Consider the following 26390-nt stretch of genomic DNA (forward strand, 5'->3'; position numbering starts at 1 on the left):
GCGGTTGGAATCCCTGGCGCCACATAACGGGGTGAGCTCCCGTGACTTGTCCCAGCTAACCTAGCAGTTCAAAAACACGTAAAAATGCAAGTAGAGAAATAGGAACCACCTTTGGTGGAAAGGGAACAGCGTTCCGTGTGCCTTCTGCGGTGAGTCATGGCGGCCACATGACCACAGAGACATCTTTGGACAGCGCTGGCTCTTCAGCCTTGAAATGGAGATGAGAAGCGCCCCCTAAAATCAGGAACGACTAGCGCGTATGTGCAAGGGGAACCGTTACCTGTAAAGCCTTAATAAGGCCAGACCTGGCCTTGAATAAACAAACTGCTGGGTTTCCTTGAAATCTTGACTCTGCCTCGCCTCTGCCAGGATTCGAACTTCTTGTAAGGCTGCCGGGTCTTTTTAAGTTGTGGACGTGTTTTGTCAAATATTCCTTTTACTCCCTCTTCATGTACAGGTAGTCCTCAGCTTACAACCACAATCGAGCCCCACATTTCGGGCGCTAAGCCCCATTTGACCTCTTCTGCAGCCTTCTTTGTCGCGGCGATGAAAGGAATTGCGGCAGCTGTCAAGTTAGCAGGAGGGTCGTTAAGCGAATCTCATGGACTTTTGCTCATCGGAAGGTCGCAAAAGGGGATGACATGACACTCACACACCCTCCCGGGGGGGGGGGCAATGCTGCAACCGTCATAAATATGAGCCAGTTGCCGAGCGTCTGAATTTTAATCACAGGGACGTTGCAACGGTCCTAAGTGTGAAAAATATTTTGTAAATCCGTCTTTTTCAATGCAATGTTGTAACTACGAACGGTCACAAAACTGTTGTAAGTCGAGGACTGCCTGTATTTCCCGGCTGCGTATTCCTTTTAGCATAACTGGTGAGCTGACTAGTGAATCCTGAGTAAACCTTGACCAAGACAATACGTGGTTTTTACCTTTTCCAGTGAACCTCTGAATACCTCTTTGCCAATGTCCAATACAGCCCAGGAGCCCACCTACGTCGCCCCTGTCGTCACGTCCAGCCTGACCTGCTCTGTCCAGAGCCCTAGCCTTGCCACGGCTTCCTCCTCCTCCTCCTCCTCCTCCTCCTCCTCCTCTTACGACCAGGCCTCTGGGCATAACAGGGTGACATACCAAAGTCCGGTGCCTCCATCAGAACCTGCCTCCGTGGCTGTCATGGTGAGTATGCCCAGGGAAACCCACCACCGATTGCCTTTGGTGGACTTCTTAAGGTGAGGGTCTTTGCTGGCATCGGATGCCCTTCCCTCCCAACTGTGTTCCTTTATATTTACTTTTATTTGGATGTTTTTAGGGTCTTTCCCTTGCCAAACTCACAAGCAACAACATACACTATGGAAAAATACAATTACTTATTTATTTAGCATCTCACGAGAAACCTAACCGAAGAGAAGTAAATGTGTGCACAAGCATATTTATAAAAACACAGGCATCATCATTCAACGAGCGCAAGATCCCTTGAGGGGTGGAGCCTAGGCAACTGACTAGAGCTAGCAGAGTGTTTTAATGGCCAGATGTCCTTCCTGTCGCCAGTGTGGAGTTTTGTTCAGCAGAGATATTCTCATGGTACCCATAGGACTGGGCCAGCCTAGCTACAAGACAAAAGACCTCCATCTCGAGGGTGATGGGATTAAGACATGAGCCATAGCAGCAGGGCTCATTGCATTACAAAATCTCCTAAGGACATTGCATCAGAGTCCAAACTTCAACCAAACTTATCTCAGACAAACATGACCCCACATGGCCCCATGGGAGTCTGACTACAGCCAATAAAATGCATTTCTTGCAGAGGAACAGGAAGCTACCTAGGATCGAACTCACAGTCTCCTGATTGTGAGGCCAGAGCTCCACCTCTAGGCTACCACATCACTCCATGGTTGTTTCGATCCAGACCTTTCAATACCCAGCTAGATAACCTCATCAGTGCTAGAAGGGAGAGGGGTTTATTCTCTTGATATAGAAGAGACTTGCCTTCTCAATATTGGTGGGTGTGTTCTTGGTGGCGCCTTTATTAAGCTGTTGCTTACTGTTTTATTGTTTGTCTGAGTTGTTAGTTCTTTGATTGGGGTGTTGTAGTAAACAATATATAAACAGAGAGCAAACCCCCTCTCCCTTGTAGCACTGATGAGGTTACGTAGTTGGGTCATGAAATATCGGCAAGAAAACAACCAAGCTCAGAGAGCACCAAGGACCCCACGGTTCAACCCTGAACTATAAATATTCTCTACTGAAACATCTGTGCCACTTCTCAGTAAAAAAAAAAGATAAATCAGAGACAGTTACATTAACAAAAACTCATAGGGTACTTTCCTGTGGAAACTGCTAAAGTTGACAACATTTGAACAAGGTCTAGTGTGTTTTCTGTTGCAAGCTCATTACTACAAACTTGCTTTCTTTAGTTTGACAACATATGAATAGTATAAAACTCCATTTTAATGACCCTGTCATCCCTTAATTCAGGGTAGAGTCAGGGCATCTGGATGGAACTGTGCCTTTACTGGCTGGATGCCCTTCCTGTCGCCTATGTGGAGTTCGCAGCAGATTTTTTTTTTAATGCATGCCCTAGGAGACAAATGCCTACTGCTACCTGAACTCACAACCTTCTGAGTTGGAAGCAAAAGTCTTGACCACTAGGCCACCATGTCTCTCTTACATAGAAATACTATGAGTTTCAAAAGAAATCTGCAGAAAAATGGCGCATCTTTACCTGTTCAAAATCTTGGTGTGTCTTATACTCTGAAAAATATGGTATTTTTTAAATACTGTTTTATTGTTGTTCTAGACAGCTTAACAAAATGAAGAAGCTTTTTAAAATAAATGCGTGATCTGAAGAGGCCCATTGCTATTGTATCTTCTTTTAAATAGCAGAGAAGAACTTATATACTTCCAGAAAGCCACATCAATTTTAACAGCATCTGTACAAGTATAGTCTTAAATGTAACACTACAAACAGTGTATATCGTCTCTACTGTTTGCTGCCAGGAGGCAAATTGCTGGGAGGCAGAGGCAGATATTTTCCCCTTGTTCTCCTCCCCAAAAGCTAGGTGTGTCTTATACTTCGGAGCGTCTTATACTCCAAAAAATACGGTATCCAGGAAGAACCTACCCATGCAATCATTAATGTCAACTTTGCTTAGTGGCACTTAATCTATCAATCTATTTTGATTTATTACTGTGTTTTCCCAAAAATATGACCCACTCCGAAAAGAAGCCTTATCACGTTTTTGAACGCATGTGCTAAAATTAAGCCCTAACCCCAAAATTAGCCCTAAACAAAGCCCCACCCACCCTGGGGTGCAGGGGGTGGGGCTAGGCGCACAGATAAAAATTAAGCTGGGGTGGGGGATGAGGGTGGTGGAGCTGCCCTCCCTACCATGCACACCCCGACATCTGCCTCGCCTTTCTTCCCAAACCTGGGAACTAATTTACACAAGGGTCGCAGAACCTACAGGCCGATTCTTAGGAATTACAATGGAAAAAGCCCTGAATTCCTACCCCGCCTGTCAGGTTTCCAGGACGGCATATGGAAAAACATACTATGTTTCCCCCCAAAATATGACTGGGTCTTATTTTCTTTTGACACCCCCTCCCCCCAAAATGGCTAGGGCTTCTTTTTGGGTGGGTCTGATTATTGACTCACCTTGCCGCCGCTCCGTCGATAGCCCCGCCCAGCAGGAGACGCTGCCGGCCCACTTCTGCAGCCGCTTGCCACCGCTCGCACACACATCACCCCCAGCCCCCTCTTTCACCGTCATCAGAGCCTTCCGGAATGCCCCCTGCAGCCGAGAAACAAGGCCTGGATTGACGTGCACATCCCCCCTCCCTCCACCCTCTGTTTCGCCGTCATAACTTTCTGGAAAGCTCTCTGCAGCTGAGAAACGGCTCCGGATCGATCCAGAGCTCTTTTATCGGCTACAGATGCCTTCTGGGAAGCCCTCTGTAGGGGCGATGGGCGCATAAATCCAGATGTTGTTTCTTGGCTGCAGAGGCCTTTCAGGAAGGCTCTGACAGCGAAATAGCAGCAGGGGGTGATGCGTGAAAGCGGCTGCAGAAGTGGGTCGGCACCGGTCAGTACCGCGACGAGGTGAGGTGAGGTGAGTCAATAAATAGACCCACCCGAGAAGAAGCCCTAGCCGTTTTTGGCGCAGGTCAAAAGAAAATAAGATCCAGTCATATTTTCGGGGAAACGGTATGTTTTTCCATATGTCGTCCTGGAAACCTGACAGGCGGGGTAGGAATTCAGGGCTTTTTCCACTGTAATTCCTAACAATCGGCATGTAAGTTCTGCGACCCTTAATTGTGTAAATTAGTCCACAAGAACTGGGGAGAAAGGGTTAGGAATACTACTCTCCTGCCTTTCAATTGGCAGCCTCCTTCACACCCACAATTGTGTTCTGTGATGTTAAGGCGTTTTGTTTTTAACGGATCAAATCGGATCTCTCCATCTTGAGCGTCAACCAAGTTTTAACACTCTTGAGTATTGGGGGGGAGGAGGGGGGGATTCCATATTTTCTACCCCGGAGATTAATTTTTAATCCTTTCCTTGTTACAGAACAGTTCTTGAGTTACCACCCTAATGAAGCCTGCCCATTATGGTCGTAAATTGTGACAATTGTCAAGACATCGTTGCGCCTTTTTTCTTTCTTTTTTGCAATGATGGTTAAAGCGAATGCAGCAGTCATTAAGTCAATCCATGTTCACTAGAGGACGGTTTTACGAAAGAAAAAAAAACCACCCAGAAATAAATGCTGGTTTATTGTTCAAAGCATTGCTCAAAGATAAACGCTCAACCATCGTAAAACACAGTTACATTTCAGGTGCTCGTGAATGTGGTCATATGACCATGAGGGAGGGGGGGGCTACCCTGACCATCAGAACTTCAAATCCAGGTCATAAGTATCCCCCCCCTTCAAGTAGGTCCATCGTAACTTTGAATGGCTACTAAGTGATAAGTTTTAAGTCGAGGACATTAGATATAGCAGTAATTAAATGTTAGGGAGAGGAATTGCATTGAACACATGGGGAATTTTTAAATATATTTTATACTTTTGATTTAATTTTTGGGTTAAAAACGCCACTAATTCCTTTCTTTGACTTTCAGAATGGACACAACGGTGTTCGAATGCAGCCAGTTCTTGATAGTAAGTAGATGAAATCTCAGCTCTGTACTTAAAAGTTTTCAGCAGCTTCTGCGCGTCATTCATGCTTGTCATTCATGCCTGTGTTTCCCCCCCTTGTTTTGGCAATCAGCGGGACTGGTTTGCTTTCCAAATCTCTTCCCCCACCCCCAATAAGTTACAGTTCTGGGTCTCCATGTACTTACTAATTCATCAAGCCCCTGATTGCATTACTTCAAAAATATTAAAAGCTCATTGCGAAGACTGCCCCACTGCAGGCTAGAAGATGACTTTTTTCAGTGCGGTTGAATTTTATACGTTGCATTTTCACCTCTTTCTCGTTTACTATAAAATAGTGTTTCTCAACTTTGGCCACTTTAAGATGCACGGACTTCAACTCCCAGAATTTTACAGCCAGCAACACCCGCCCTGGCTCTATGTCGTCCTATTTAAGCATGTTTTCAAGCTGCATGCATGCCATGTGCGCAATCAAAGCACGTGCCCAGAAAGCTGAGCGCATTCGTGGATGGGGGCTCACATTTGCAAAAGGATAGGGAAAGTACAGTATTTTTCGGAGTATAAGATGCACCTTTCCTCCCCCCCCCCCCCAAAAGAGGGTGAAAATCTGGGTGCATCTTACACACTGAATGCAGCATTTTCCAGGGCGCTGCTCTGGAGAGTCCAAAGAAGGGTTAAACACAGCCAATCTGCCCAGAACTGAATTGAAACTTTAAGCCACGCCTCTGGTGCTGACTCTCCTCAGATTTTTTCAATTCAGCTAGCCCAGTAGACGCGCTTTAAGATTTTCTCCAGTTCTAAGATTGATTCCTTGGACTCTCCAGAGGAAGAATAATTTTTTAAAACAGTATATTTAAGGATTTTTAGAGCAGGCTGGTGAGTTTTAAAATTAAGTTTGTTTTTTTCCCTTTTTAATTGGGTTTTTCTCACCCTTTCGGCTCTCCTGGAGTCCGGGGCTTTGCTCTGGCTCCTAGAAGCCGCAGGCAGCTGTTGGGGGAAGCGCGTGGGTTGGAGTGCCGACGCCAGCGCTGTTGGGGCACCCCTACTGGGGGCCGATTCCCACTGGAAGCCCTCCGTTGCAATTTGTGCTTCTAGCAAGTCAAATTGCTGCGTGGGCTTCCAGGGCAGCCATTTTGGCTTCTTCCCTCTTCAAATTTGGCGCGCAAAAGCTCCGGTGAGTTCCGGCCGCCATTTTGGATTTCGCAATCTTCCGTTTCTACTTTTAAAAGTTTTTTGCCGCAGCTGCCTGGTGCCTGGCTCTTTGCAGGAGCCGCGTGGAGTCAGACTTGCCCGGTGTGACCGGCGACCTGGGCCCCAATCCAAGCAAGGGATAGCGGCGTGGGATCGTGGCCTGCTGGGTCGCCTCCCTTACTCTCCTGCAGGCGCTGGGAGCGAATTCTGCTCGCGCCTAAAGATTCCAAGCTACTTCAGGCCTTGCAGTTTCTCTGTCTCCTCAGGAGCATCGTGCTGCGCTGGGCTTTCTGGAGGTGGTGAGTGGTGGTTTCCCATCCCCCTACTGCCCCAACCAGTGATTGTTACCATGGCAGATCAGGTCCCTGAGACTTCTGAGGGTGTCTCTTCCAGAGCCCCTGTAAGACAGGTCGGGAAAGCAGCCAGGGAGGCCATTAGAGGGAGTAAACCTTACTCCAGGCATGGCCCCAAGCAGGGCTCAGGCCTAGACAAAGATGCATTAAGGCGACAGAAGGCCTTAGAAAAACAGTTTTCCAAAGCCCAACAGCAGGCCCAATCTTCCCTTTCGGTGTCTCCTGGGGAGCCCTCCAGGGAAATTCCTCCAGCCCAGGGAGGCCCCATTTCTGATAGTGAAGAGGAAGGGGATTCCTTGGCCATGGCAACTTCTCCAGGCCATCCCATGGCTGATCAGGCTGATCTCTTTGCCTGTCCCTCTGATATGGAGGAGGGACCAGCTCCAATGGGGCCCTTAGCCCCTCAACAGCCGATCTCCGGGCCCATTCAAGGGGTTCGCCCCATTGAGGCCCAAGGGCCTAACCTATCCACTGAAATGCAGGAAATAATTAACAGGGCCATTTCCCAGGGCATTGAGGCAGGGATGCGAAAAGGTGGCAAGCGCACTCGCAAGATCCACCATTTGCAACCCCAGGAGGATTCCAGAGAGATGACTCCTAGCCTTCCACCTCCGTCCCTGCATTCTTCAGTGGCCTCCGATGAGTCAGACTGGGAGGAAGAAGAGGAATTTTTTCCTAGGCAGGAAGCTGAATTCTCTGGGGATGAGGCAAGCCCCGCCAAAAAGCCGGCCTTTTCAGGCTTATTTAATTTGGATAATTTCAAAACCATTTTAGATAATGCTAAGATCTCAACTCACATGGGGTCCACCCCCCCCCCCCAGCTCAGGTGGTTGTAGACCCTGATGATCTATCTGGGGATCTCTTTGAGGAACCCATTTCGGTCCAGGAAATAGTTCCTGTACCCAAGATGTTCCTCAATTTAGTTCAAAGACAGTGGGCGCAGCCAGCTACCATGGCTACCCCCAGCAGCCATGACAAGAAGCTATATACGGTGGATGCCAGCCTGGAGGAGCTGCTCAAGCTCCCTCCTATCGATCCCCCTGTAGCGGCTCTTACCTCCTCTTCTGTGCTCCCTCCTGACCTGTTGGAGGGGCTCAAGGCTGAGGACAAGAGAACCGAAACTGCTTGTCACAAGACCCATCAGGCAGCTGCATGGGCCATTAAGTCCTCCGCTTCAGCCTCCTTTTTCTCCAGGGCGGCTCTCCTGTGGCTGAGGCAGTTGTTGAGGAAGATACCTGCCAAGGACGTTAAAGTCAGGCAGGATATCAATAAAATCATGGCAGCCACAGAGTACACTGCTGATGCCACTCTGAATGCTGCTAAGTTTGCCTCGCGTGCCCTAGCGTCTAATGTTACTTCCAGACGCCTCCTGTGGCTTAGGCACTGGAATGTGGATATGCGCTCCAAATGGAAGCTTGTTACTGCCCCCTTTAAAGGGGACAAGCTGTTTGGTGAGGTCCTTGATCCAGTCCTTGTGGAAAACAAGGACAAAAAGAAAGTGATGCCATCAGTCACCAAGAAGCCTGATCGTAAAGGTCCTGGCTCTTACAGGAGGGAGGCCTTTCGGAACAATGAGCCCTCCACCAGCTCCGCCCCCTATCATCGGGCGTATCCCCAGCAGGGTGAGCGGTCTCAGGACCGTCAGTCCTTTCGAGACAGAGGTCGCCAGCAGCCCTTCTCCAAGCGGCCATTTCGGGGGGGCTCCGGCTCCCGACCCTTTAGGAGGTATAAATGACCATCACAGGTCAGCTCCCATAGGAGGGCGGTTGCAGTTGTTCCACGCCAAATGGGAGCAGACCACGTCGGACCAGTGGGTTCTTCAAACGGTCCGCATGGGTCTCACTTTAGAATTCTGGTCCCCCCCTCCCCGCCACTTCATCCGGTGTCCAGTTCCCTCAGGGTTAGTCAAAAGATCCCTCATGGAACAGGAGATAAGGCACCTCAAGGAGATCAGGGCCATAGAACCTGTCCCAGCAGGCCAGGAAGGAAGAGGGTTTTACTCCATCCTGTTTCTGGTCCCCAAAAACTCAGGAGGGTGGAGGGGGATATTAGATCTAAAGAGGTTCAATCACCACGTGACATATCGCAGGTTCAAGATGCAGTCCCTCCAGTCCATCTTGGGGGCATCAGGCCAGGCGATATACTAACGTCCATAGACCTCAAAGAGGCCTACCTCCACATCCCTATCCGCAAAGCCCACCGCAAGTTCCTGAGGTTCTCTTACGCGGGCCTCCATTACCTCCGGGACCACGGGTTCACCATCAACCTGGAAAAAAGTCATCTCGTTCCCACGACCAGACTGAAGCATCTAGGGGCCGTCATCGACACCACCTCGGGCACGGTATCCCTGTCCCCGGAAAGGGTGGCCAGCCTTCGGGAGATGGTCGTTCAGGTGCAGCAGTCACGTCTAGTCAAGGTGGTTCAGCTCTCACAGCTCCTCGGCAAGATGATCTCGTGCCTGTCAATCGTGCCTTGGGCGAGACTTCACTCCCGTCCCCTTCAGTGGCTCCTGCTCCCATATCGAAGAACAAACGAAAGCAGCTCAACAAGACTGATTCCAGTTCCAGCAGAGGTACGTCGCTCTCTAAGTGGTGGTTGTCTCCGGCCCTGTTAAAGGGGTCGCCATTCAAGGAGCCAGTCAGGCTCACCATCACAACGGATGCCAGCCTGTTCGGTTGGGGGGCCCACTGCCACAACCAGCTCGCACAGGGCAGGTGGTCCCCTTCCGAAGCCGCTCACAGCATCAACTGGCTGGAGCTGAGGGCAGTCAGGCTTGCGCTGAAGCGCTTCCAGAGCACCGTTCAGGGCCACCACGTGCGCATCATGACAGACAATGTCGCCACCAAGGCGCACATCAATCGACAGGGGGGAACGCGCTCCAGATCCCTGATGAAGGAGGCGGAGCTCTTGGGTCGATGGGCGGAGAGGTATCTCCTTTCTCTTCAGGCAGAGCACATCTCGGGCACGAGCAACACCCAGGCGGACTGGCTGAGCAGATCCACAGTCGACCACTCGGAGTGGCGTCTACATCCGCTGCTGTTCCAGCAACTGTCCCAGAGGTTCGGCCTCCCGCTGGTGGACCTGTTCGCCACCGCGGCCAACGCGCATCTTCCGCGGTTCTTCACAAGGTTCCACGACCCGAGGGCGGAAGGAGTCAACGCGCTGCACGGCCCGTGGCCGAAAGGTCTGCTTTACGCTTTTTCCCCGCTACCTCTTCTTCCCAGAGTCATCAGGAAGATCCTAGCAGAGGAGGCGGAGGTGCTGCGGGTAGCACCGTACTGGCCCAGGAGAACCTGGTTTGCAGACTTGGTGAGTCTTTCGATCACACCACTGTGGCGGATTCCTCCACAGGACATCTCTCTCAGCCAGGGGGCCCTTCAACATCCAGAACCCCAGTGGCTGCAGCTGGCCGTCTGGCACTTGAGAGGGATCTCCTAAGCAGAGGCAAGTTGTCAGACAAGGTGATTGGCACCATCCAAGCGTCACGACGGCAGTCCACGACGCGCATCTACGACGCCACTTGGAAATCCTTCGCCAGCTGGTGCACGGCTCATGGTACGTCTGCGCCCCTTGCTTCGGTTCCTGTCATCCTGGACTTCTTGCAGGAAGGTTTGGACAAGGGCCTGGCTCCTAACACCCTGAGGCGCCAGGCGGCAGCCCTGTCAACCATCCTCTCAGTTGAGGGCTACGCATCTCTTGGCCGGAATCCGACCATCCACAGTTTCCTCAGGGGAGCGACCAACCTGAGACCCCCAGTGGTCCACAGATACCCATCTTGGGATCTCAATGTAGTGTGCGGTCCCTCATCGGGCCCCCGTTTGAGCCCATTAAGACGGCCAGTCTCAGACACCTCACATTCAAGACGGTTTTTCTGGTCGCTATCACGTCTGCTCGTCGCATATCGGAACTGGCTGCCTTGTCAGTCAGAGAGGACTTGTGTCTCATTCGTAACGACAGAGTAATCCTGAGGCTGGACCCTTCCTTCATTCCGAAGGTCAATTCCGGGTTTCATCGGGCGCAGGAGGTGGTCCTTCCGGATTTTTGTCCGCATCCTCGGCACCCGAGGGAAAAGCGCTGGCACATGCTGGATGTGCGCAGGACTATTTGCAGATACATCAAGCGCACGGCCAGTTTTCGGAAATCCGAATCTCTATTCGTCTCCTTTCAACCAGCTCTCAAGGCAAGAAGGTCTCTTCATCTACCATCGGCGGATGGCTGCGAGCCTGCATCGCGCTTGCCCACGTTTTACAGTCCGTTCCTGTGCCTCGCAATATCACAGCACATTCGACTAGAAGCGCCGCCACCACAGCTGCCTGGTCCACACAGGCACCGATTGAAGAGATCTGCAAGGCGGCCACCTGGACTTCTCTGTCTCCATTTGTCCGAAATTACAAGCTGGACAGTTTTGCATCGGCGGAAGGGGCCTTTGGGAGGCGTGTTCTTCAGGGCATCCATACCAGCGGAGCGACCCTGATGGCTGAGCCTTCCCGCCCTAGTGACAGTTAGCTTGGGCATGTCCCTTCTTTGGACTCTCCAGAGCAGCGCCCTGGAAAATGACCATTGTTTTACCTGAAGGGTCCTTTTCAGGGCGCTGCAACGGAGAGTCCACCCCGCCCTGGGGTCTATTCCCCGCTGGTGTTTGTGAAGTCACAGTGTTGTTTGTTGTTTCTGTTATTGTTGTTGGACTATTTTTGACTGGTTCCATATTAGACTTCCAGTTGAAGTTTCAGCGCGCAACTGTTCCACGTCTTCATTGAATAAATCTGAGGAGAGTCGGCACCAGAGGCGTGGCTTAAAGTTTTCAATTCAGTTCTGGGCAGATTGGCTGTGTTTAACCCTTCTTTGGACTCTCCGTTGCAGCGCCCTGAAAAGGACCCTTCAGGTAAGACAATGGTCATTTTTGGCCTCCCGAAACCCCGCCCCCTTTGCAAAAATGGACGTGCAGAGGGTTTGGGAGGTCTGTGAAGTGCTCCTGGGGGCTGGAGAGGGCAAAAATGAGTGAAAAAGCGTTGTTTTTTGCTCGTTTTTGCCCCCAGCCCCCAGGAGCACTCTACAAGCCTTCTAAAGGCTATGCATGCCCTTTTTTTTCCTGTAAAAAACGAGCCGTTTTTTGCTCATTTTTGCTCTTCCCCCAGCCCCCAGAAGCACTTTGCAGGCCTCTCAAGCTCTCTGCATGCCCCGTTTTTCACAAAAAATGAGGCCTGCAGAGGGTTTGGGAGGCCTGCAGAGTATAAACACACTTGGTTTTTTAATTTACCTCTTCAAAATCTTGGTGCGTCTTATACTCCGAAAAATACAGTAAGTGAATACCACCCCTGAATCCTACTATAGTAGAAACACACCTTCTAAAACAAAAGGCCAAAAACCCAAGTCCTTATTGGCACAAATGATTGGCTATGCTTCCATTTTTCTCTCCCTTCCTCCCTCTGTTGCCCAAACAAAATTCACTTCCACAACTTTGCTTGCGGAGTTCCAGCTCTTCTCTGAATACCGTTTCTCCAACTTTGCAGCTGCTTCGTCCGTTCCCACGTCAAAGCTGGAAACCTCTCCTCCATCACTACCTGCCCAAGGTCCTTCGTTGCCGAACACCACGGCTTCCACCTCTCTGCTTCTGCCTTCAGCACCTTCTCACACGGCAGCACTTCCATCAAGTGACTTGGCCAACAGCTCCCTCTCTCAGTTAAGCAGGTACGGCAGAAGATGGAGGGGGTTAGGGGCTTTGTGGGCAGTCGCCAGGCTCCAAAAACCAAGAAAGACGCTTTGTGATTGTCCTAAGCAGATTCCTTTATTGTTCCTCACCTGTAGACAGAATCTTGCCAAACTAAAGCATGCTAACACCCTCCCTAAGGCATATACCCTGGGAACCATTAGGGAGGATCTGTTTGCCTTCTTTCTCTCACACAGACTAAACTGCACAATCTCTTGCTCCTCTAGAATGCAGCCTCTTCTTTGGAAATCCGGAGAAAGGAGGGAGGGAGATAGGAGGGGAAGGAAGGAAGGTGGGGGGAGGGAGGGAGGGAGGAAGGAAAGACAAGAAGGAAGGAAGGAGAAGGGGAAGTAATGGGGAGGGAGAAAGAAAAGAGGAAATGAAGGAAGGAAGGAAAGCTCCCAAAACCAAGAAACACACGTGGTGATTATTGTTAGCAGATTCCTTTATTGTTCCTCACCTGTAGACAGAATCTGGCCAAAGTAAAGCATGCTATCACTCTCCCTAAGGCATACACCCTGGGAGCTATTAGGGAGGAGCTGTCTTCACACTCTTTCTCTCACATGAGCTATCTGAAGTGCATTGTCTCTTGCTCCTCTGGAATGCACCCTCTCTTTTCTGGAAATCCAGAGAAGGGAGGGAGGGAGCAAGTTCCCCAAACCCAAGAAACACACATTGTGATTATTCCTAGTGGATTCCTTGATTCCTCACTGATAGACAGAAACTTGCCAAACTAAAGCATGCTAATATCCCCATAAGGCAAATAGTCTGGGAACTATTAGAGAGGATCCGTCTGCCTTCTTTCTCTCACTCAGACTAAACTGCCCAATCTCTTGCTCCTCTGGAATGCAACCTCTCCTTTGAAAATCAGGAGAAAGGAGGGCGAGAGGGAGGAAGGGAGATAGGAAGGGAAGGAAGGAAAGGGGAGGGAGAGAGGAAGAAAGGAAGGAAAGCAAGGGGAAGATATGTGTTGTATGGGAAGGAGGAAGGAAAGACAGGAAGGAAGGAGGGGGAAGAGGAAGTAACGGGGAGGGAGAAAGAAAAGAGGGAAGGAAGGAAGGAAAGCTCCCAAAACGAAGAAACACACGTGGTGATTATTCCTAGCAGATTTTTTTACTATTCCTCACCTGTAGACAGAATCTGGCCAAAGTAAAGCATCTAACATCCCATAAGGCATACACCCTGAGAAGTATTAGGGAGGAGCTGTCTCCATCCTCTTTCTCTCACACAAACTATGTAAGCGTTTATATTTCATGCTCCTCTGGAATGTGGCCCCTCCCTCCTGGGAATCCAGACCCCATTCCATTACACCAATAGCTGTGTGAACAGAGAATGTCATGGAGATCGTGATACGTTAGATTATTTCATTGATAAAGTGTTCCGTCCTGCTCAGGCTCAGGATGAATCCACACTGCCTCCTTACTTTGGTTGGCAAGAACAAGGGATAGGACCTTAACAGCTTCTTCAGCTTAGGGGCACCCAGGATCCCCAGCAATGGGAAGCGCCATGTGGCTAGGGAAATTCTGGCATCGGAAGCACATGCATCAAGAAAGTGCCCAGATTGGGAGGGAGATGGTGGTGCAAACCAGGAGACAGTGAGTTCTAGTCCCACTTCAGTCATGAAAGCTGGTTGGATTGTGGGGAAAATAGGTGGTGGAAGGACAATATTATCGACATCTTGAGTTGTTTATAATAATAATAAAAATAAATCCGTCCATTCGTTCATTCTATGGAGGCCTCAGTCCAGCAACATTGAGCCCCCCCCCCCCCCCCAAAAAAATCTTCAATAGCTGAAGTTTTCACCAGGCAGGTAGACTTTTGTGTGGTGGTTTTCTTCCAAAGTTTTCTTCTGAACCTCTTCAACTCTCCATCCGATTGTTGACTTTGAGAGATTTCAGCGACTGGAATGTTTTATGAGTTGCTTAGATAAGAATGGACTGAATGTAAAATCACTTTTGTTTTTGGTTTCTACTCAGTTCTCTCTCAGATCATCCAAGCAGCCTCTCTTCTGCCTCGTCACATACGGTGAGTCCTGTCTCTAAGTGAAATCTTTTGAAGTATCCTGTCTAATTTCACAGAAAACGCATGTCTTTGTGGTGTCTTACATTTAACTTACATTTTAGGACAAGGGGACTCCGACCTCGGCGGCTTTAAGACCTGTGGACTTCAACTCCCAGAATTCCCCAGCCAGGGGGAAGTCCACAAGTCTTAAAGTCACCAAGGTTGGACACCTGCTGATTTAGGGACAACCCTGTTGTTACTAAAACACTTCTGTTGTGTTGTTTTAAAACAGGCAAAAACAGTACTAAGACTTAGAATAACTTTATTGTCACTTTGAATATCCACTAATCGACATACATTAAAACGAAATTTCGTGGCATACAGCTCTCAAAGGGTCACCCCTTCCAACATACACTATATAAACATGACAAAATAAATAAATGCAAAATACCAAATACTGTTAAAGTTAGGTTAGCACAGCAGCTTAGCATTCCACTGATCAACACAAATAAATTGCTTTGCCTGCTTGAATCGTGAATTTGAAAGAAAGAATCGGTGATTCCCCTTTTGAAGAGCTAATATATTTTCAGCATTGTTTACACTCTCCCACGTAATGGTGCGGTGGCCTAGAGATGGAGTTCTTGCCTCACAGTCTGGAGGTTGTGAGTTCGATCCTAGGTAGAGGCAGATATTTATCTCTCTGGGCACATTGAGAATATATCTGCTGAACAGAACTCCGCAATGGTGACAGGAAGGGCATCTGGCCATTAAGACACTCAGCTCTATTCAGTTGCTCCGACTTCACCCCACAAGGGATTATGGGGTCATTAAATGAAGATGATGATTGTTTACACTCTCCCAGGTTTATTCTTAACTTATTCACAGCCTCAACAGATAGAAGCAAATTAATGGGAGGTAAGAGCAGTTTCTCTCCCAAATCATAAAATATGCTAATGCCATAACATCTTTATCGGTATTTCCCTGAGATCGATTTCTCATCTACCACCTTAGATACCTTTAACTGATTTTCTGTCACTCTCCAGACGATTGTCTGTTTAATGTCCAAAAGAAGAATTTATGACTTGTCTGAGCTTGCTTGTTTTCTTGTAGACATTTCATTACCCATCTAGGTAACATCATCAATGCTAATAAGGAGTGGGATGTGTGGATAGGAGGAGGAGGAGCATGAGGACTGTGGGGTTACTGCTGTTCTCTGAGCTTGCTTGTTTTCTTGCAGATGTTTCATTACCCATCTAGGTAACATCATCAGTGCTAGAAGGGAATGCAGTTTACTGTCAGTTTACACTCTGGTGTCTTGTCTGTCTATGTGGGTCTTAGAGGTTCTTTGGTTGGGCTGTTTGCTGATGGCTCTTTGACAGTTTCTTGATTGGGGGATTAATTTACTTGACCGTTGGTCCGAAGTTAACCTTGGAGTTAATCTATGGTGATGTGTGTGCAGCCATGTTTTCTTTTGGATCTTTGGCCTGCCACACTTTCTATTCTTCTACCATGCATTTTCTATGGTGGGGAAATGGGATTCGGGTTAATGTCAGGGTTCCAAATAGCATCCAAAATTAAATCAGAGTCCAAGGCAAAGTATTGCTCAAAGTTCCAATTTATTAAGAGAGCCATCTGGGAAAACCTGAATCTGAAAGCTTCCCAGTTTTCCCCACCCAGTTGAAGGTTCAAGATCTTGCCCCCACACCCACAAGTCCATCCCATGGTCCAGTCTCCCACTGTCACGAAGACAGATTCCACCTATCCAGCTCCGGTCAGGTGCAGAGGTGCAAAGACAAAGGATGACCTTGGCTTTCTAGAAAGAATGTTGTTATGGCTACATAGCATCAAACTCCGTACAATCCCCCCTCCCATTTTCCCACCATAGAAAATGCAGAGTAGAATAATAGAAAGTGTGGCAGGCCAAGGATACAAAAGAAAAGAGGGCTGAAGGCCTGAGAGAAAAAGACAGCTGGAGAGTCTCTTTTGGTTGATTGTCTCTTCTCCGTAGTCTATAGATGCTGTTGATGACCCCGCCTATATATTGTGAAATTAAAGAATTTTTGTCCTGTCTTTTAACTGTCAGTTGGCGTTCAACTCGATGCCTTCTGCCAGTCTTCGGCCTGTTTGTCCTACATTGTGGTTGTTGCAGTCCTTACATTGTACGTTGTAGACGACTCCTGTTTTTTGTATCAGGGGCTGCTGGGTCTTTTGGTCTGCTTAAGACGTTTTGAAGGGTTTGAGTTGGCTTGTGTGCTGCGCTGATTCCACGTGGTTGTAGGAGTCTCTTGGTGGTTGGAAGAAATCTCCATCTGGTTCAGTTCCAAGCGGGGAGAAAGACACTGGAAACATGGAGACTGGTTGGAAAGATGGTTTATTGATGGACAGGACCACGTGGGGTTTGAGGTCCTGGGCAGCTGAGCACATGGAGTGGAGCGTGAGGGTTATTTATACCCTCTCTTGGGCCTTGCCCTTGAGCTTCCTTGCCCTGTGCAAGAAATGTACTGTATTTTTCAGACAATAAGACGCACCAGGGTATAAGACGCACAGGAATATAAGACGCACCATGATTTTGAAGAGGTACATTTTTTTAAACATGTGTTTGTACTCTGCAGGCCTCCCAAACCCTCTGCACGCCACATTTTTTGTGAAAAACGGGGCATGCAGAGAATTTGAAAGGCCTGCAGAGTGCTCCTGGGGGGTGGGGGAGAAACCAGCAAAAAAGGGCCCGTTTTTCATGAAAACGGGCCCATTTCTTTTTGCAAAAAACAGGGCACGCGGAGGCTTGTAGAGTGCTCCTGGGGGCTGGCGGGGGGCGGGGGATGAGCTTGTTTTTGCTCTCCCCAGTCCCCAGGAGCACTTTTCAGGCTTCCCAAACCCTCTGCCCGTCCATTTTTGCAAAGGGGATGGGTTTCGGTAGGCCAAAAATTCTGAATTCAGTGTATAAGACGCACCCAGATTTTCACCCTTTTGGGGGGGAGGGGGGGAAGGCGTGTCATAGTCCGAAAAATACGGTATTTTATTGGCTGTAGTCAAACTCCCATGCGGCCATGTGGGGCCATGTTTGTCTGAGATAAGTTTGGTTGAAGTTTGGACTGATGCAATGTCCATTGGAGATTTTGGTAATGCAGTGAGCCCTGCTGCTATGGCTCATGTCTTAATCCCATCACCCTCGAGATGGAGGTCTTTTGTCTTGTAGCTAGGCTGGCCCAGTCCTTCTCAGTAGGCACCCAATATCTTCTGGGGGCAGGGAGCTGAAGCTCAGAGTCTCTGTCTTTAGAAATATGTTTCTCCTTTGGGGAAAATATAAGTATTCTGCCTTTTAAAATATTTCTCAAAATATTTCATTCTTCTAGGAGGGGTGACTTCCCTCACATGTGAATGCCCCAACACTGGAAGTCTTTAAGAAGATGTTGGATAGCCATTTGTCTGAAACAGGTTTCCTGCCTAGGCAGTGGGTTAGACTAGAAGACCTCCAAGGTCCCTTCCATCTCTGCTATTGTATTGTATTGTATTGAATTATGGCTGAACTTTACCCCTGTTCCTTCCCTCCCCTCAGTCTGTGTCATAAATCACATTCACCAATGAGGTGCACATATCACGAGCAATCTGAGTTCTGACTCTAGCCGAAGGTATGCATGGAATGCGCTGTCCCCCCCCCCCTTCCTCATCATAGCAACATAATGTCAACACAATGAGTTGACATTGTGTTTGACACCCCTGCTGTAGAGATTCTTAGCCATCTCGGTCATGGTTGTCCCAAAGGTGCTTTTTCAGGAGGCAACTGGACTTTTCAGTCAGAGCAGAAGAAGTTTCTTGCATGAGAACCGAAACGTCTTCAAAGAAAAACAAAGAAAGCCCAGTTTGCCTCCTGAAAAAGCACCTTTGGGGCATAAACAGAGAGCACAACCCCTTCCTTCCATCACTGCTGACGTTACCTAGTTGGGTCATGAAACAACCAAGCTCATGAGATCATCAGTGACCTTCCTCGTACGTCGTTTGTTGACCAAACTTACAATTCCCTTGCGTTCTGTTTTTAACCTCACGTCTCCGCTTTTTCCTTTCCAGCACAACAGCGTCGAGAACGCCGCCACCCTCCAGCCCTCCAACACTTTCTCGGTTGCCGCCACCCTGGCGGCCACCTCTTCGGCCCCCAGCCTGGCCTGCACCACCCACAGCAGCCTCGGCCTGAATGCCGCCAGCGTCTCTCTGCCAATCCCCACCAGCCGGGCCGCTCCCTTGGCGTCTTCAGGTTCGCAATCTTAACCGATCGCATGGCTGTAGCAAGAGAGGAGTTGAGCCTGCGGGTCTATCCATGAGGAGGGAGCATTGGAAAAACACGATGCCTTTTCTAAAAAAAAAGCTCGCTTTGCGCATGGCCTATGAAATAAAAAAAAAAGTGCCTGGCTTTTTAACGCGTGGAAATATGTGAAGTTCCTACATGTCAAGGGTAAAAGCAGCCGCAAACAAGAAGCAAAGCCTCACAATTGTGAGAAAGCAGAACGGAATCCGTATTACCCCCTGTCTCTTGCTAGACAATTTCCAATATTCAAAAAATTGTACCGTATTTTTCTGACTAATATGTCACACCGGATTATAAGACGCACCTAAATTTACAGGAGGAAAACAAGAAAAAAATAGATTTGGCCTCCGCGTGTTGTGTTTTCGCCCTCCCAGGCCCCCAGAAACACTCTGCAGTGCCCTGCATGGGCCATTTTTGGCAAAAGTGGGCTCGTTTTTGCCAGAAATGTGCCCGTTTTTGCCCTGAAGAGTGCTTCTGGGGGCCAGGGAAGGGGAAAAGGCGACATGCGGAGGGATTTGGGAGGCCGAAAATGCCAGTAGTCTGTCTATAAGGCGCACCTAAATTTTCACCCACTTTTAGCGGGGGAAAGGTGCATCTTATACTCTGAAAAATACGGTGGTCGTGGAAATTAGGATGATGTTCATGCAGAAGTTATTGGGGATAGAAATCCCAGCGCAGGTAGTCCTCGACTTACAATAGTTCATTTAGTGACCGTTCAAAGTTACAACAGTGTTGAAAAATGTGACTTAAAATGTGACGTTTCAAAGTTGCAACCTTTGCAGCATCCTCATGGCCATGTGATTAGAATTCAAATGCTTGGCAACTGGCATGTACTAATGACAGTTGTAGTGTCCCAAGGTCATGTGACAACATGTAACAAACGGGTTAATAAACTTCTCAGTTGCAGGGATTCACTGAACAACCAGGGCAAGAAAAGTCGTAAAATGGGACAAATCTCACTTAGCCAATGTCTCCACTGAGCCACAGAAATGTTGGGCTCAATTGTGGTCCTAAGTTGAGGACTATCTGTATGGGATTTCTTCCAGAAGATATCAATGTGAGTTAGGGTTTCCCATATCTTCTGGTTCCCCTTCAGGGTGGGAAGCTCTGGATTCAAATTCAGCTGTTTGAGATGTTTGTTCCAAAGATTGATGAAAGTTGAAGTTTGAGGGTTTTCAGCATAAATTTTGCCATCAAAAATCAGAGAAGGTTGTTTTGCAAAATCTTTTACCTTCCACAGGAATTTCTGGCGGCCTTTTGCAGAAATAATTGCTTTGTTTTTTTCAATTTTCACAGGGTGGACTTTATTTTCAGCAAACTCCTCCTGCCTCTCTTGACTTTGATTATTTTCACTTCATACAGTACAGGTAGTCCTCAAGTTACAACCGTTCAAAGTTACAACGGCAATGGGGAAAAAATGAGTTAGGAAAGTTTTTCACACCGACAACCATTTTTAGCATCCCCATGGGCACGTGATCAAAACTCAGACGCTTGGCGACTGGCTCATATTTATGATGGTCACAGCGTCCCGGGGTCACGCGATTCCCTTTTGTGACCTTCTGAGAACCTATGGAGTCAACGGGGAAGCCAGGTTCACTTAACAACCATGTCACTCATTTAACAACGGCAGTGATTCACTTAAAAAGCTGTGGCAAGAAAGCTTGTAAAACGGGGCACAACTTGCTTAGCAACAGAAAGTTTGTGCTGACTTGCGGTCGTAAGTCGAGGACTGCCTGTACCCTCAGCTGTCTAAATTTTAAGGAGATTTTTCCACTTTCGGTTTGCTCTTAAGCCGCATTTTAATTCTGTCTCAATCCTCTTTCAGGTTCTCTGGGACAGCCTTGGTCCTGCTTGTGGGTGACCTTGGCAGAGGGGGGTGGGCATGGGGCATCTCTCTTGGTTTTCCTTAACTTCTCAGTAACATCTGGTGCCGTTCATCACGGCGGCCTGAGCTCTGGGACTGGAGATGGCCCTGCCTTCAATCAGTGAGGGCTTGGGGGGGGGGGAGAGATGATGGAGAGATTGTTCCCTAGGCCCCCTCCTCTGTGGGGTGCTACAGGGACCTGCTCTCCAACCCTCCCTTTATTCAATGTGTGCATGAAATCATTGGCCCAAAGGTGCTTTTTTCAAAAGGCAACTGGACTTTCCTTCCTTCCTTCCTTCCTTCCTTCCTTCCTTCCTTCCTTCCTTCCTTCTTTCTTTCAATCTGTTTTTCTTTTCTCTCTTCTGCTTTCTCTTTCTTTCTTTCTCTCTCTTTCGCTTTCTATTTTCCTTTCTTTCTCTCTCCTCCCTCCCAACATTTTGCTTCTCATCCAAGAACTGAAGAAGCTTCTTAGATGAGAAGCCAAACTTCTTCAAGGAAAAACAAAGGAAGTCCAGTTGCCTTTTGAAAAAACTTGCTCTTTCCTTCCTTCCCTCCCTCCCTCCCAACATTTTGCTTCTCATCCAAGAACTGAAGAATCTTCTTGGATAAGAAGCGAGACGTCTTAAAGCCAAAACTGCTTTCAGAAGTCCTGTTGCCTTTTGAAAAAGCACCTTTGGGAGAACTATGGCCCTGGGTGATGGAGAATCTCCATAGACGTGAAACCATTGGGTGAAGTCATCCATCGATTTGGGGCTCGATGGACATATATTTTGATCCCCGGGTCAGACAGGGGAGCCTGCCAGGTTTCTGCCCCGGGGCTTGGAGGCTCTGCCACTCATCTCCCACTCAAACCTACCTCAAGGTTTTGAATCAGTGGTGAAATCTAAAAATCTTTTCCTACCGGTTCTGTGGGCGTGGCTTGGTGGGGGCTGGGGGTTTCATGTGACTGGGTGGGCGTGGCTATGTAGTCACATGACTGGGGGGTGTCAAAAGACAGAAGCTCACTTTAACGATGTCCTGCTGGAGCAGGGGGTTGGACTAGATGACCTCCAGGTCCCTTCCAGCCCTGGATTGCTGTGCTTTTTCAAGGTATCCTCTGGAGCTGTGTCTAGTGCCAGGTCTGTGCTCCTTCCTCCCTCTCCTTTTTCCCTCCCTCCCTCTCTTTTGCAATACCCCCCCTCCGCTTTTTAAAGCATTTTTTCCCTTTCTATTTCCCTGCTCGAACCGCAGTTAAATTTATAGCTAACGATGATGGAATTGATCATCGTTAGCTATAAAATTAACCGCAGAAGCCTCCACAATGGATGATTTTTGATAGTGCTGAAGGCACCAGGCGGAAGTTGCCTTCTATTGTGAGTTTGAAAGCACAGGAAGTCCTCAACTTACAAACATTCATTTAGTGTCCAAAGTTACAACGGCACTGAAAAAGGTGACTTAGGATCGTTTTCGACCGTTCAAACAAAGTCCATGGGGAAGCCGGATTCACTTAGCGACCGAGCTACTGCAGTGATTCAGTTAACGATTCTGGCAAGGCAGGCTGGAAAACGGGGCAATAGTCAACTGTCTTCCTTAACGATGAAGATTTTTAGGCTCAGTTGTGGCCGTAAATCGAGGACTCCTTGCGACCTGCTTCATTTGACGGTCAGGGGGGAAAAAAAGATCTCCAAATACGTAACCTGTGAGATTTCCCCGTACCAGGTTACGTTAAGTCGGTCTGCGGTGATCTGAGAAGACTTCCAGTGAAAAGAGAGAGCAAAACGGAAGGAGGGGATTGGGTTGGATGGGAGTCTCGGATCCAAGGTGATCCACTGGGTCTCTTCTTGCTTAGTGCCGCCTCTTCTTTGTTGCCTCTTATGTCTGTCGTGATCGGAAATAACGCCAAGCTTTCTCGAAATGCCATCGTTTGACCCCAAAAGGGGCGTTTTGTTTTAAAGGTGTTTTTTTTAAACAAAGTTTTATTTATTGTTTGTTATGTATTTTAACTTCTTTTGGGTTGCTTGAGTTTTCCCCCTTTACATCTTCTCCTATGCATAATTCACTCCACATCATATTTCCATTTCCCATTTCATCCGTCTTGTTTTCTTTCCATATTTTCCAGCTTGACTTTGATTCCTTCTTAACATATAAACAATATCGTGATTTGCCCCTCCAAGTTAACCAAATGTAAACATTTCATTTCCGCCCGTTATTCTGCTTTACTATCCATAGCGTATAATCCTATAATTCTGTACAGTAAACATTTCACTTAGTTAATTATCCACAATTAATAGTGTCGATCTGTTTTCCTCACTCGTCTTGGCTATCTACCCTTGGCGATCTAAAGGTGTCTCTTTTGATTCGCAGGCAAAGCGCCCCCCAACCTGCCCCAAGGCGTACCACCCTTGTTGCATAACCAGTATTTTGTGGGACCCGGAGGACTCCTGCCTGCCTACCCAGTAAGCTATGCCCTCGTGCCTCCTTCCCTCCCTTGCCAGGCCCTGAGCCAACGGTTATGGGGAGGGCTCTAGGGTGGAGGTGTGTGCGTGGGAGGGTCGACCCCTCGGTTGCAACAATCCCGGCACAAATTGGTGGGGGGGGGGGCTTGCGTGCAAAGGAGACCCCCGTGAGACCCAGTCAAGTACAAGACAACCCCCCTCCCCCCCCCATGGTCTGCCCTTATGAAATCAAGGGGGATATACTTTGGCTTTTGATGTCGTCAGTATAGAAGAATAGATGGGTCCCTGGGTAATGTTGCAGGGTCCAGTCGGAGTCGGTCGCAGGGAAGGCAGGTTTATGCTTCCAAGCTTTTGAGTTAATGCTGGAGCCGATTTTCTCTTCCCCCCCCCCCCAATGCCTCTCTCCCTCTCTTTTCCTTCCTCTCTCTGTCCCTCCCCCTCTTTCCTCCTCTGCCCCTCTCTCCCCTTCCCTCTCTCTCCCCCTCCATCTTCTCTCTCTCTCCATCTTCTCTCTCTCTCCTGTTCCCACTCCCCTCTCCCTCCATCTTCTCCCACTTCCTTCCCCTCTCCCTCACTCTCCCCTCTCCCTTTCTCTCCCACTCTCTCCCTCCATCTCCTTCTCTCTCCCTCCTCTCTTTCCCTCCATCTTCTCCCGCTCCCTCCCCCTCTCCCTTTTTCTCCCACTCTCTCCCTCCTTCTCTCTCCCCCTCCTCTCTCTCTCATTCCATCTCCCTCTCTCCCCCTCCCGCTCCCTCCCCCTCTCCCCTCTCCCATTCTCTCCCTCCCTCCATCTCCTTCTCTCTCACTCCTCTCTGTCTCTCCCTCTGTCTCCCCCCATCTCTCCCTTTCTCTCCCCCTCTGTCCTGCCCTCTCCTTCTCTCTCCCTCCCCCTTTCCCTCCCTCCTCCTCTCTCCCTCTGTCTCTCTACCTCCCCCCTCTCCCTCTGTCCCTTCCCCTCCCTCCCCCTCTCTGTTCCTACCCTCTCCTCCCCCCTCCCTCTCTCTGTTCCTCCACCCCTCTCTCCCCCTCCTTCCCTCTTTCCCCAGAATATGTGCATTGGGTTGTTCCACATATATAAAAATGTAGCATATAAATACAAGGTGTGGAACAGCGAGATGAACACATTCTGGAGAGGGAGAAGGAGAGAGGGGGTGGAAAGGAGGGAGGTTCTGTGGGGATGGGCTCCAGCACAAGCCAGAGAGCTTGGAAGAATAAACCTTCGGTCCCGGTGACCCACTCGGGTTGGATCCTGCCATGCCTGCAGAGTCTGTTGGGGTGATATTTCCTGGGGGATATTTGTGCTCCGAAGAAAGAGATGCCACGCATTGAATCGGGAGACATGTAGGCCAGTTATAATCCTGTCTATGGGTTATACACCATGGGCCCCTATAGAATTCAGAGAACAAGCAAAGACGAGGAAGCCCTCCCTTCCCAAGCAATCCCTGACCTGAACCTTCTTGGGCAGCCCAAGGCTGACTCAGAACTTGATTTGATTTGCAGTGGGGCCCTTGGGGATCTCTGAGCTTGGTTGTTTCCTTGTAGACATTTAATTAGCCAACAAGGTAACATCATCAGTGCTAGAAAGGAGGGGGGATTTGCAGAGTGGAGGAGGAAAAGGAAGAGGGAGGAGGAGGAGGGAGGGAGGAGGACTGTGGGGTCCCTGGTGTTCTCTGAGCTTGGTTGGTTTGTTGCAGACGTTTCATGACCCAACTAGGTAACATCATCAGTGCTAGAAGGGAGTGTGGTTTGTGGAGGGAAACACCCATCTCGAGATGTTTCCATGTGTGCTTTTCCTGTCTTTAAGCAGATTTATGGTTATGATGATCTTCAGATGCTCCAATCCAGGCTGCCTGTGGTAAGTCACCTTTTCAATTGATGCTTTTCGCACTTTTACAGAGATTTAAAGATATAATTGTATATGGAAAGTGGCATCTAAGTTTCAGCATCCCCGTGTCTTTAATTGCCAAAAACAGGGAAGGCTTCCAGACTTGGCAATGCTGATTGTTTCCAATAAAAGCTTACAAATTGTTGAGGGAGGGGGACGTCATGCTTGCAACCAGACGAGATTTCCTTTCACACTGCTACTTTATCTTGAACTTCATGTATGAGTTTCTCCTTCTCACCCAAAGGCTGGAGAAAGGAAAACAGTTGTGTCACACAATTGCATGCTCAGAGTTATTTCAACTGGGAGTATTTATTGCGGTACCAACCTTCACACAAAGAAGCATTTGCTGAACACTTTTCCTGCCTCGTTTATAAAAGGAAAACAAGACTTGGAAGGGACCTGGGAGGTCTTCTAGTCCAACCCCCTGATCAAGCAGGAGACCCCTTTACCGCTTCAGACAAGTGGCTGCTCAGTCTCTTCTTCAAAGCCTCCAGTGATGGAGCACCCACAACTTCTGGTGGCAAGCTGTTCCACTGGTTAATTGTCCTCACTATCAGCAAATTTCTCCTTAGTTCTAGGTTGCTTCTCTCCTTGCTTAAGTTTCCATCCATTGCTTCTTCTCCTGTCTTCAGGTGTTGGTGAATAGCTTCAGCCCTGTTTTTGTGGCAGCCCCTGAGATATTCGGACCCTGCTATCATGTCACTCCTAGTCTTTCTTTTCCTTAAGCTAGACATATCTAGTTCCTGCAGCCATTCTCCGTTATATCAATATAATGGAGAGACATGATAGCAATGTTCCAATATTTGAGGGGCTGCCACAGAGAGGAGGGGGCCAAGCTGTTTTCCAAAGCACTCGAAGGCCAGAAAAGAATAATGGAAACTGACCAAGGAGAGATTCAACCTAGAAATAAGGAGGGATCTTTCTGACAGTGAGAACAATCAACCCATGGAAGAGAAGTTGTCTTCAGAAGTTGTGGGGGCTTCATCACTGGAGGCTTTCAAGAAGAGATTGGGCTGCCCTCTGTCAGAATTGGTGGAACTCAGAATTTTTTGTTTTAACATTAGAAGTTTTAAATAAAAAGATTAGAGAAGATAAAGAAATAAAAGGAATGAAAATAAAAAAGAATATGAATTGCAAGCATTTGCAGATGGCCTGGTTTTTATCCTTGAGGACCCATTGGAAACGGCACCTAAATTGATAGAAAGAATAGAAGACTATGGAAAGGTAGCAAGTTTGAAAATTAATAAATACAAAACAAAGATTTTGACAAATAATATATCCTCAAGACAAAAGGAAGAATTGGCGGAAGCCTTGGCGATTCAAGTTACAAATAAGGTCAAATATTTGGGGATATACTTAACTGCAAGATGCAGCACACTTAAAGAGAATGACTATCATAAACTTAAGCAGCAGATTGCGACCGACTTGATGAAATGGGAAAACCTACAACTATCAATGATAGGGAGAATATCTACAATCAAAATGAACAACTTACCCAGAAT

At 48.3% G+C, this 26390-nt stretch overlaps 1 protein-coding gene across 2 annotated transcripts in view; it reads left to right on the forward strand.

The window, feature by feature from the left end:
- Positions 1-948: 948 nt before the first annotated feature.
- Positions 949-26390, forward strand: part of UBAP2 (ubiquitin associated protein 2) — a 48979-nt gene continuing 23537 nt past the window's right edge. Inside the window, exons 1-7 of one of the 2 annotated variants that reach the window (XM_081945054.1) lie at positions 949-1178; positions 5119-5158; positions 12207-12384; positions 14380-14428; positions 18470-18653; positions 22912-23003; positions 24808-24858. In XM_081945054.1, coding sequence (XP_081801180.1) covers positions 969-1178; positions 5119-5158; positions 12207-12384; positions 14380-14428; positions 18470-18653; positions 22912-23003; positions 24808-24858 — 804 coding nt within the window. In that variant the 5' untranslated portion in view covers positions 949-968. The remainder of the gene's footprint in view (positions 1179-5118; positions 5159-12206; positions 12385-14379; positions 14429-18469; positions 18654-22911; positions 23004-24807; positions 24859-26390) is intronic. The other variant, XM_081945055.1, reaches the window with a different exon arrangement.

Source organism: Natrix helvetica (assembly GCF_964273705.1).
Source record: "Natrix helvetica genome assembly, chromosome: 2".
In the NCBI taxonomy this organism is placed as follows: Eukaryota; Metazoa; Chordata; class Lepidosauria; order Squamata; family Natricidae; genus Natrix; species Natrix helvetica.